This window comes from Ischnura elegans, chromosome 12 (assembly GCF_921293095.1).
Source record: "Ischnura elegans chromosome 12, ioIscEleg1.1, whole genome shotgun sequence".
NCBI classification, from domain to species: domain Eukaryota; kingdom Metazoa; phylum Arthropoda; class Insecta; order Odonata; family Coenagrionidae; genus Ischnura; species Ischnura elegans.
The window spans coordinates 82,101,676-82,114,914 of NC_060257.1; the positions used below are offsets into that span (position 1 = coordinate 82,101,676).

Here is a 13,239-nt window from a genome sequence, read left to right on the forward strand (position 1 = left end):
TGAAACTATAGTGCATTCACACAACGAAGCATGGTTAAAACCTGTGCTGCCCTCTAGGGCTGACATCTAAAGTGAACGAGAAATCGACGGTTAGCAAAGCTGTTGAGGTATGCAGGATCAAGATATTACTGTGTTCAACGTGTATTTAACAAACAATTTTTCTTCCGCCAATAATCTTCCTTGCTTGGACAAATCCATGAAAAAATAGAGCGAAGAGAGCTTCACGAACTTATCGTCTTTTTCTTGTCGCTTCTTTCTCCGTTCTCCCTTCGCCTAACCATCGTAAAGTGGCAACGTTCGGAACTACGTCAACTATTGTCGGGATATGCATTCACACAGCTAGTTCTGCCAACTATCGTTAGGACGTTCGCTCAAAAAATCGTAATCTGAACAAGGCATTAGTGATATGGGATTATTTTACACAATAATTAGCCCTTGTAACATTAGAAGAATTGAAATTATTGTACTCGCCAAAGCGACCTTAAATTGAGTAATGAAGTTAAGGAATGACCCACATTCATGCATTTGGTCCACATACACATATTATATCGCATCACTGAAAATAATTAATATTGTAATCAATGTATCAATATTATTATGTGGTCCTCTAATCTTCTCTGTTCAAATGTCAATGGGAGATAATTAAATGTGAACTTCATTGGAACAAAATAACTTGTGCTTACCCTTAAAGGACCCGTTGGGAGGTAGGGGAGAGGGCCACATTGTGCCCGGGGTGTTCTCGTAGGTTGAGCAGGAATAGACTGTAAGGAAAAAGAAAAAAATAAATGAAGGATCAAAAATTCCTCCACACCTCTTTTGGCACACAAAAATAAAAATTACCTCTTCTGAATCACATAATATCATACCGGAATAACAATTTACTAGGGTCTTCAGCTGCCTCGCGTACCTCCACAAAAGCAGCCTTACGACAATACGTATGCAGTTATGGTTCCATAAGGCGAGGAAGAAAGATGAAGCTAAGCGAAACAGCCACCCACTTCATCCACTTTTAAAAATTCGCAGAACCTTTAACGAGGTAATCGGGGCATTTAAACATTATTTGTATACATTTGTTTGTCATGGCTCCAAATTCCATTGTCGCATTCCCGCCAACTCAATCGCATACCATACCCCGATTGTCATGCTATTATAACTACGGTATAATGAGAATTATACACGCATTATTGTTTTCTCCAACTTCACTTCAGAAGAAAATGCTAAATGAATGGTTTATAACAATTTTTACGACACAAAGTAAGATTTCAATACAATGTTCCACATAAATTGGTACACAAAGCATTAAACCATACTGACCGCATTCAAAATTGACGAGTTTAATGACCAACAAGTTTACTTTCAAATTACTCCCTTTTCAGGCCTCGAAGAATGAAATCTCAACATGGAATTTGGAAATAACTTCTATGCAATGTTCCACAGATTGTATTGATTACAGAAAAGGATTTCAACTGTTTACAAGTCATAATCAATGGCATTGTCTTCGACGGCTTTTAAAAAGCTTACATCTAGGTCGGACGATGAATGAAATTTCTGAGGAACATTACAAATGAAAAGTTTTTCCAAATAAGTTCCGGGTAATCAGCCGATCAAAGCAAAAAATTCATGCTTAATTTCCGGTTTCCCTGGGAAATTTTACAAAAATTCCAGGTAAGTCTTACGTGATTACGGCGATACGTCAGAATTTTAAAGCACCAAATTACTTCAATATTTATATTTATGTACCATTTTACCCTCCTAATTTAAAGACATTATTTATATTTATTCAATGCAAGCCAAGAAGCTGCTTTGACTGCAATCATTTTAACATCGCTCATCTAAACCTTTTCCATAAAACTAATACCGTGTATGGAGGCCAAATGTTTTACTGCTCTTTCCCATTTAATTTTTCAATAAGAATACCTTTTTCCACTTTCCATACGATTTAACGCTATTATATGGACGGATTAGCGACCAAACATCGAAGCTCCCAACCCTATCACTTAAATGTATTTGGAAATTACTTAAGCCACTGATAAATGGTGTCTTCTAATTTTGAACAATTAAATTCAGCCTTTTTTCCGATTTTTTTTAGGTCTTAATAAGAAATGTACATTGTACACATTTCCTATCCTTTCTATCAATGAGTGTTGCGTAATTGCTAGCTACTAGAAAATATTCCGTGAGGGCAACTTTAACGCAGCCGCAGTAAACTTAGGCGGGTTGGAAGAGATCGGAAGGAAATGAAGACAAGAGGTGATGATGGTCAGGTAATTCATGCGCAAATTGTAATAGTCCTCAAGCGATTTCAAATCATTCAACTGTCACTCTGGAGATCATATTTCGAGCTTATCGCAACTTTTCTCACACAGTTTTTGTATCACTGTTACAAATGGCCCCATAGTTTTCTAGAACCTATAAATGGCGTTAATCGAGGAATTCATGTTAATTGCAAGAAATCCGACGTAAGAAAAAAGTTGATTTTTTTCCAGATTATTCCCGGTCCGAATGAATTCCCTAAAAAATTTTCTCGTACTCCAAGGTTGGTAGACACCGTGGGTTGGGTCCAAAAATTTTCTGGAGGAATATATTTTTGCGGATTTTTTATTTGAATTAACGAGTGAGCGGCAGAATCAGTGGCGTAGCCAGGAATTTCGTTCGGGGGGGAGAGGGGCCAAAAATTAGGGGGAAATTTTTTGAAAAACAAGAGTACTAAGTAGAAGGTTTTAAACTAATTTTAACACTTTCCATAATCGAATAAACTTCATTTCTTAAAAAAATCTTTCGTAAATTAATGATTTTTCAATATTTTGTTTTCTTTTATGAAGCAAAGTTATTGTGATTTTATATTTCAGGGGGGTCCGGACCCCCCGGACCTCCCCCCTGGCTACGCCACTGGGCGGAATATAGAAGCTTTTTTTTAAGAGATTACTTATTTTCCCATTACAGTTCAAAAGCTCCTTTCAGGCAGGATCGATACCGTTGATGCTAATTAAATGAAAGAAATTTGGAACAAAAGCTGATAAATATCGGCAAAATACGGCTTTTGTGAATGAAATAATTACTTACAAGAGCATTTATGAAATATTCGCCATCGAAGCGGGACAAAATGGCGGATAAAACTTCTTTTGTTCTCTCTCAGCAATAAATGACTCGCGAATACGTTTCACTCTTTCAACAATGAACACTCTCAATGCACCACAAAACGAAGAATGGCAAAGGTCAAAGGAAGCTAGTTAAAACACAGGTTAGCTACTAGAGACAGTGCTGGCAAGGTTCAACCCAAGTAGAACGAATAACTCACTATCGCCGGGCTTATAGTTTCCCACGATGAGCAATGAATCGCAAATTCGCCCCCAACCAAATTCAGTGATAGATCACCGAAGGAGAAGATGGGTCTAATTTTAACGGATTGAACGAGGAAAATATTTCCGGCCAGCAAGATATTTTCCTGACACAGGGATTTGATATTTTAACCGTCAAAATAATTTTCCGAATCAAAAACAGGAAAACAGAGCCGCTCGCTCTGAAAGATGGAACGTGTTGGAGCCGTCATAGGTCCCTGTTGGTCTACTAATTGCGAAGAAACCCACGATCAATTTGATTTAAGCCTGTGAAGACAGCAAGACAAGCAGACAGACGTTGGAAAGGAGGACCTTCTCGTTCGGGAAAGAAACTATTGAAAAAGGAGAAAATTCGTTTCCTAGGAAAAATCAACTTACAAATCAAAACCACATGAATATGAGATAGCTTTTTGCACAAGCACTTTGGAAAGAAGGAATTTTAAACCCACCATTCGTTTTTTTTTTAGTTGGTGGTATAGTGTTTGGAGGAGGCGACCGACAGCTTAGGTCATTTGCGCCATGAGGGAAGGGTAGGTATGGAAGGGTGGAGAGAAACCCGGCGTCGGCATTAGCCTGCTCTTAACGAAAGGCGCCAAGGGGACCACGGCATTACGTCCCATCCGACGGACTGAGTGTTGCACTTAAAATGTCCTCCACTCAACATCCAAGCAGGGTCTCCGAAAATTCTCTGCCACCGCCGGGATTTGAACCCGAGCCCACGGGGTGGGAAGCCAACACTCTAGCTACTACACCAACCCGGTCCCCTATTTTTTTAGTTTGCTTTTTGGGTTGTCCAAGTTAGGGATACCTCCCTGAATATGAGTTATCACAGATAACGCACAAAATCATAAAAATTCATTTCCCAGTAAACGATAAATGAGAATTATAGCATACATATTTTACAAACAGAATGGTCAAAGGAGCTACGTCATCCAATTCACAACTAAAATTTCCCATTTCAAAGTCAACAATGTATCGAATAGCTGATGAAGTAAAGCATTCGATGGGAGAAGTAACTTTGTTCGCAGTCACGTGCACGGCGCAAAGACACCAAGGATGAAATTAGTAATGAAAAAATCCTTTGTTCTACACGGGTTTCGCCTTAGAAAATAGCTTGGTGGTGTAACTGTTAGTATATCTGATCAGCAAGTGGGAGATTCGGGTTCGAATCCCGGTTATGCAAAATGATTTCTTCACTGCGAATTTCATTCTTGAATAAATGGCTTATTGAGACGCCTGCAACAAATAATTTTTTGAAAGAGTTCTCATAAAATGCATTTGAAATTGAAATATGTAAAACAAATGACATATTTCACGCTCATACGTCAATCTATTCAATCACATTTCGCCTCATAACCAGCACTATTAGACCATGAAAATGCATGCTAATAAATTTCAAGATTTTCCCGTTGAATAAATAGAACTTTGGGCGAGTTACATGTACAGTAACACAGATAATGCATACTCTGAGGTAGGTTGGGAAAATACCCGGTAACCTTTGCAATTTTCTAGTTTGATACTTACAATTATTACAAAATAAACAATAAAAATAAATTTAATTAATAGTTTGGAAAATTTTATTACGACTAAACCCAGACGTTTTCACGATCAAAAATATTAATAAGGTATGGACCGAAAAACCATTTCGTCCACGGGATTTTTCTATCACGAAAACCACCTTCAAGCTATGACACAGTAAATAAAACTTTTTTTATTCTAGCAAAATGTGAAAAATTCTCAATAGGCAATTCAATTCATTATGTGGGCTTGAAACAATAGAAACAGAAAAGTCATTTAGCGATATGTACCAAATGAGAAAGCAGAAATTAAATTGAGGGACAAACAAATAGGTTGAAAATAACTGTATTGATTCCAATAAAATATGTTCATTCAGAGAATCAACCGCAAGGTTGAGTTAAAAAGTTTGGAGTAGTGCTCACTGAATAAGGTATTGGCATGTGAATTTCATTCATTAAGGTCATGTGGCACGAATACTGCAACAGGAGATTCTACATTCGGCCACTAAGTGTGCTGCCACCAACCGCGCACTTAAGTGGGCTTCCAAAAGTCGCCACTTAAAGATGTGATCCGATATTTTGGAGCCGTCAACTGAAGTAAAATATAGTGCTACCGAAAAATTCGTAAAGAATTTATTTAGTTCATTAAATGAGGAAGCATTAAGAAGGGTGGGAGAAAAGAGAAGTCTTCCAAAAAGCAGAAGACAGGACAACTTAGTTCTTCACATTATGAGACATGATGGCCAGATGGAAACGATCGTAGAAGGACAGGTGGAAGGGTAGAAGGGCAAGGGATGGCCCCGAATGAGTTACATCGGACAGTCTGCAGATAGGAGAGAGGAATGGAGAGCTGCATTAAACCAATCTTGGGACGTACGAAAAAAGTGATCGCTAACCACACCTCAGTCATTCCTCTACAATGAAAACATCATCACGGGGAAATTAACACCAACGTACAATAGTAAGTGATGTGCGAGTAGTGTATACATTTATTTTCAGTCAATTATAAGTATAACCATTTATTGCGTTTAGCATACACGGTCCCTCTAAGCTACAAGGCTTTTCAGAGGGTTCCACATTTAAACGCATACCATGCGTCAAACTGCAGAATGATATACAATACAATAAACAAAAAATCACATTAATAAAAATAGCGAACATTAAATATAGAGAATAAATTTAGGCATTCCAACATTCGAAGACAAGCATTTATACCAAATGTATTGAACATAACTAGTTACAAATTTTATTTTCCTCCAGTAACCATGCATATATTACGTCTTTCTTTACTTCTGCCATTCCTTTAAGATCTCTAGGTGGTGTTTAGGAATAAAACATGCCTGGTACATTGTATTTAGCTAATCTTTTACCGTATAAATCGCATTATCTATACATTAATAATACAGGGGAACTAATTTTAGTAACAAAATATCAACAAGGTATGGTATGGTATTTGGAGGAGGCGACCGACAGCCGAGGTCATTTGCGCCATGAGGGAAGGGCAAGGGAAGGAAGGGTGGAGAGAAACCCGGCGTCGGCATTAGCCCCCTCTTAACGAAATACTCCACAATGTCAACAAGCTAGTAACAAAGAGTAACATAAAAAAGAGTGCTTCTCCAAACTAACGACGATGGATTCATCTTTAGAAGCCATTGTAAAACTCACCCGCAGGAGCTTGTGAATTTATGAATAAAGAAAGAACCAGAGAATGCAAAAATATAGGCCATCGGAAGGTAAGCAATCATTGGAGCGAGACGCGATCCAATCGAAGGAACGCATTAGATGACCTCGGCCGAGAGAGACTACGCAAAGAAGTTAATAATTCTCCAATAAGTGAAAGTTTTTCCCGTGCGTGAGATTTCGGCCGCCGTGGGTTATGCCGGCCGCCCTGCCTGCCCTTGAGGTCCAGCCGCGACGACGGGTTTTGCCAGAAAATCATTAAAAACGACCCATTTACAGATCTCCCCATTTGCATAAAATCGAGCGATAACACAAAAATGATTGACTTAAAAAAAATAACCTCCGAGATGCGACATACGAAAACAAACAAGTCGAATGCGCTAAAGTTTACTAGGGGTTTAAAACCTAGCAATAACTTATTTATTACAAAAACTATGAACGAGTTACAATCGATACAATATTGAAGAAATATTTATCGTACAGTCAGTAACCCATAATTGGGTCAGAATTTGTGTTCAAACATTTTTATTTTTTATTTTTTAAATAACCACAATCCTTAAATCTTAACCAAAGCTCTGAAGAGACAAAGCACTTTGGAAATAAGGAATTTTAAACCCACCATCCGTTGTTTTATTTTTATTTTGTTTTTCGGGTTGTCCGAAGTTAGTAATACCTCCCCCTTATTTGGGACACCTTTATTTTCTGTAGCCTGTAGCATGATAAAACTAAAATACCCTAACTTAGGACACTGAAGTAGGTTTTTCTTTACATTCGACAGCAATAAAACTTACCATACTTAGCACAAAAACACATGACCTTAAAAAAAAATATAACAACACAACACTACTCTTTGAAGACAGTATGATAATTCAAAAATAGATACCACTCTTGAGCACACAAACTGCTTACTTCATGGTAGCCAACCTGAAAAACTAATAAGTCTCCTACGGTCCCTAATTAGATCCCTGTCCCTAGTATGGACTACTGAAGGTGATTTTTATAAACCATTATACCTTAACATTTCACAGACTATATAAATTTAATGGTTTACTTTCTCTTAAGGCTATGAAAACGAAAATACCTAGGTTATCATCAATAATAGAATGCGGGGACTAATTTAATGATTAAGAAGTTCTGTTCAAGTTAAAGAACTTGAATAATTAGAATTCATATTTAATACATTCCTCTACCGATAAATGAGGGTATTTTTCGCTATGACTTAAAGTGGCAGTTCTGCCACTTTAAATAACTGTCAAAATTGATATTTTTTATAAATATCCGTTAAATATTGCTTAATTTTTTAAACGCAGCTTATCATATCAGTTAAACTTAGAAATAAAATTCCTTTGATTTAATTTATTTTCAAACAATGCATTACCAACATTAGTTTTTATGTCCATACTACTCGTACATATATTACCTAACGGATATTTCTACGTTTTGCAAGAACAGCACTTACAGCGCGAGTGTTTTCAGAAACGTTCACGAAAGCGAATAACGAAAGGAATTTCTCTACAAGAAATAGAGAATCTGCTACGCTATCAGCAATAAATGCGAGATGCATCGAAATGGCTAGAAACATTATAGGTTAATCATCCGAAAAAAATAAATACATGCAATGTAATCCAACCAAATAGTAACACCTTTGTCAAAACTTCGAAGCTTGAGGTGTAAATACCTAGATACCTCTGGCACTATGGATCTTTAGAGCAGCCTTACTTCTCAGAAAATACTTAGGGATCAAATAGTTTTCTAATTAGAACCAGTACGATTGTAAAACGAAAAAAAATGTGAAAATGAAAATATCATTAAATAGGCATGGAAACCAAAACACAAAGAACAAATCTAACTAACGAATTGTGAGATGACTAACGAAACGATTGTGAGACGAAAGGAATACAAAATGTGAGACTTAACTACCTTTTTCTTTAAGATTGAAAATCATCCCTATCATCAATCGTATGAGCCAAGCAACTGGACTCCAATTAACTTTCCCACTGCATTAAAATAAAAAAGCCCACTTCCAACATCATGAAGTTTTCTCGTTACGTAAATTTGTTAACATGTGAGATAACAAGTAATCAGTAGGAAATGTGATTCACTTCCATTTTCCCAGCCTAGACGATGGCCTAAAAATGAAAAAAATCGATAATTAAGCGATAATGACTTTTTCCTCACCACTTCTGATATAAAAGATATCCACAAGGAAAAACTAACCGACTGCCAAATTCAGCCGCTTCTCCAACCAAAGGTACGAAGTTCGAAGCTTTGAGTGTTCATGAGATATCGCGTCATTATCGGCAAAAATACTTATGATAAATTAATGTATCTTCATCAATTACATGATCAGATTAAATGCACACTTCCATTCAAAATAAATTAAATTGTCTTTTCATAATATTGTCGTAATGGAATATATGAGAGAAATAACGATAATTTTTTTATGATAGAGATAAGTGACGTAGATTACAAATAAATAATTAAGAACCAGAAAACGATAGGTTTAATCCTCTAGAATTCGGGTAAAAATCTTCACGACACTCGGTGTAACTTTAGTATTTAATCGTCACTCTTGGGTGAAAAGGGTGGTTTCCTATTATTTTTTATTGCCTAAATCGAAAGATTATTACTCCTGGAGTACGTATTTCCGTGATCAAACGAAAAGTGAACATTTTCTAGCGCGCGAAAACGCGACGGCTAAGTAGCAATGCTAGGAAAACTCCGTGTGACGTTGTTCTGGTTCCCGCTGCCTAGAAGTGAGGTGACCTTGGGGCGAGGCTTTGAGGGCTGATACGACGCAGGATGCTAGCAGGTAGCCGAGTACCACGCTAGGTAGCGCTTGGCTAAAATAAGGATTATTAATACCTTATCAAACGAAGAAAACTTTCCAACCTTAAGCAGTTTTAATAGGTGATTATTAAGAGATGTTTCCCTGAGCTCTGTGCCTCATGCATGCATTGGTAATCTCACGCGATGTAAAACTCCTATCTACTCGTATAGAATCTAGGTCCCTGCGACGTCACATGGAGTGGCATCGCATGGGAGCCAATCTGGCCTTTTTTAAATGCAGTTAAAATTTATCACTGCCATTGGTCTGAACTGGGATTTCTAAAACCAAATAATTTGTAGGTGATGGTTTTCCGGGTTTACACCGCGTTGATTCATGTTTTTGCGGACGACAGTTTCGGGCGCAAAAACATGAATCAACGCGGTGTAAACCCGGAAAACCATCACCAATCAACTCACCGCGGAAGCCTCCGTAATCAAATAATTTGTATATTATGAATATACTATAATGATGGGTAACGAATCGAAATCAATGCCTTTCGTTTTCTTTGATGAAGGAAACCACCCTATTAGTCTTAAAACAGTTAGGTTAAACTAATATATATATTTTCACTGGAACACAAAAAATATATTTTAATCGACAAATAAGACCGCAATTGGGAGACCAGATGTTGATCAATACCCGTAGAGGTTGCCATGAAAGCTTTCTTGACTTGATAGATCTCACCAGGTCTTACGGGATCGATGCTTTTTTGTCACAAAACAAATATTATTTATTCCAGAGATGTTTGTCTTACTTATTCAATGATTTCAACGCATCAATGAATATTCAATAGGCTTCTCCGGTGGAATGGGGAGCGAGTTATTGGCTATTTGAACGAATGAACCTACTCACGTATTCATTAATATCCATTTAAATTAGCTTCGCCGTGAATATCACGATATGATGAGAATCCTAATAAGCGAGGCGTAATAAAAAATACGCGTTATAGCACACTTTCATCACAAAGATGTGCTTGGTCCAGTAATTACTTTCCAACCTACTCAATTCTTACGCTGATAAATGCAATCGGCCTCTACTTCAGATGTCACATAGCGAGAAACTCCCCCTACCCTTCTGCGAAAAGAAGCGCTCAAAAACGTTTAACGTCCAACAACCGAATTAAATTAAAATAAACCCATGCATACCGTTAAATGATATCTGCAATCACACACCAGCCCACGATTGTCAAAACACAAAAATAAGGCCTTTTCGGGACCACCGTAACCAATACAAACAGATTTTTCTTCACATCTTTTTAATTATTAGGTCATTACACGTAATCAATAGCAACTGCAGAACTTTATCAGTAACTTTTATTGTGACCTTCGGCAGGTTTAGAAGTGGCTAAGTTATCAAGACGATACCAAGCAGGCATGCAAGTCAAACCCCAGCAGTTTAAAAACAAAGAAAATATTTCGTAATATTTCAATACCCCGCTCCACGAACGCTGAAAATCACATGAGTTGCCATGAGACAAGATTCCCCTGAATCGGGAATGAACCACGTACCTTCAGCTTTCTGGGCCATTATGCATACCACTACGCTATCCAGGTTCCTAATTTCCCATGGATAGCCAAATTTCCGCGGTTCGATGCGCAGTCGGAGAATTTTTTCTCATGGCAATTCATGCGAATTTCACCATGGGAAATAAGAAACCATTGTCAATAGTTCATACTTCACACAGTTCGTAGTTGACCCCGAATAGTAATACTGTCCCTGGAAAGGCCTTCGGTCGAAAATTGACGTTATTTCAGCCGCCATATCACTCCTTTCCATTCATAACACGAAACAATAGATTTGCTGCCCGCATCCCATCGCATATTGTATCTTTGCTATTTAACACACAACGATATGTAATATGATTTCGAACATTGTAGTGAGAGAAGTTTTTAGTATAAAATATTATTTTTGTACAATTTTAAATTTAATTTTACATTCGAATGTTATGTTATATTAGTTATATAGTGGGTTGGATTTTCATTAGAAATTGCATTAAGAAATTTGCTATTTAAATTAAGTTGAAAAAAGAGAGTCAAAGATGTAGGCGTAGCAGTGTGAAAAAATTATAATAGTAATTAATAATAAGAATAGAATGAAAAAGAAAGAGGAAACATAGAGACGGACTTATATCAAAAACAGAACAGATGCACGATATTTTTCATAGCAATATATACTAAGAAAGAGCGTAATAGCAATGTATTGACATGGCATACCGACCCAGGTTTCAATACTTAAACCATTACCAAGGCCAACTTGATAGTAATGGATGAACTTCCCAAACCTGGGTCGCTTTGTTTCGCTAATGAAGTGCGAAAATAAATTAAGTCTAGTTTCCATTGCGACTCGTGGAAAGGATTTCCTCCAAACAACGGCAGAGACGGTTTCTTATGCCCACAGCGGAGTTAGCTCGCGAACGGTCGAGGATCTCTTTTTGACGCCGATAAACAATTCGCTGGAGCAATTCACGAGACGGGGAACGTCGAGTAAGTGGAACAAATGAGCATCGTCACCCGATGACACCACGCGACGTGCCTCACAAGCGGACCTCCTCCATTGGTATATAACCCCCTCCTCTCCCCCCCCCCCCCACACAATGTATAGCGGAGGTGGACTGGGGGTTTGGGGGGGGGGCAGGAGGGGGATAGCGGGGGTCTGACCTCCGGCGCAAGACATGCCTCGCCGAGAGGCGTGGTCGACTCCGCTTTGGCTCCCGATGACGACGACGAAATTATTTAAATTGGTAATCATTGAGAGAAAGTGGTCGCGGCACGTGCTCCTAAATTCCCTGTCAGTTAGACAACAAGATTGCTAGCTACGGCAACAAGACGCATGGCCGATGAACTTCGCCCAAGCGAAAGTCTTAAGTAAGCCAAATGATCACATTTAGTAAATAGAGCTTTCTATGGATTATCTCCACACATTAGAGGATTCTCAAGTCCGCCGCTAGAACTGCTGTCCTCAGCGCGCATTAAATATCAGATTTCAAAATCGTCGCACACAGCACTGTCAACTTTAACCACTTTTCACGAGGAAATACACGGCAACGATATGAAATTGATCCAATAAATCATATAAACAACACATTTAACGCAAGCAAGACGATTTTCAACCAAAAAAGACTCCATCCACAACGGTTAATGGCGAAAGTCAAACTGAACGAGATACAGCTGACTAGTGGCGCCGCCGAATAAAATGCGCGCGAAACGGCATCAGAAATAACGCATGTCCGCCATGTTCTTGGACCTCCCAAATGGAGTCCCCTTGGTATCAGTTACATAGATTGCCTTTGGCGGAGTCTACATTTCGCCCAGACTTCGACTTGCGATAATAGAAAATTCATTTAGAAGACGACAAGATTGCTAGCTGAGGCAACAAAACGGATCGCCTATGAACTTCACCGAAGCTTAAGTCTTAAGAAAGCCAAATGATTGCACGTAGTAGGGTTTTCTACGGATTGCGTCTTCATTCAAAAAGAACGTTGCCAACAGGTCCATTACGTCGAAAACAAGGTTTACAATCTCAAATCAGCCGCGATGAGGACTTAACTGTCCCATTAATAAGGCATCATATACATACAACTTAATGATATCCCATTGAAATAATAAACTATACGATAAATTGATTTTCAAGAGAATTACTTCAAGATTTGAAAGAGTCACGGTGTCTTACAAGGAGCTGTTTTTAAACTTAACTGGCCTAAAACTCGGAGTTAAAGTTAAGAAATAATAGACCCTCGGATTTCTTTAACAGCCGCAATCCATTAAAAAAGCAGCGGGTTAACGAGTCCATATCCCGCAACTGACTCTAAGTTTAAAATTTCGATAGAGGAAAGAAGAGCCAGTGCAAAGGTGTGCGAACTGCTTTTCAAAAGAAC

The 13,239-nt window shown here is 38.1% G+C and overlaps 1 protein-coding gene across 5 annotated transcripts in view; it reads right to left on the reverse strand.

Moving 5' to 3' along the window:
- The window catches only part of LOC124169347 (high affinity cAMP-specific and IBMX-insensitive 3',5'-cyclic phosphodiesterase 8-like), an 86,080-nt gene that overhangs the window by 56,376 nt on the left and 16,465 nt on the right, over positions 1-13,239 (reverse strand). For 4 of the 5 annotated variants that reach the window (XR_006867098.1, XR_006867097.1, XR_006867099.1 and 1 more), the window contains exon 2: positions 684-761. Coding sequence is in view for 1 of the 5 variants with exons in the window: in XM_046547933.1 (XP_046403889.1) it covers positions 684-761 (78 nt within the window). In the remaining 4 variants the exon portion in view is untranslated. Of the gene's footprint in view, positions 1-683; positions 762-840; positions 945-13,239 lie in introns of those variants that run through there. The other variant, XR_006867100.1, reaches the window with a different exon arrangement.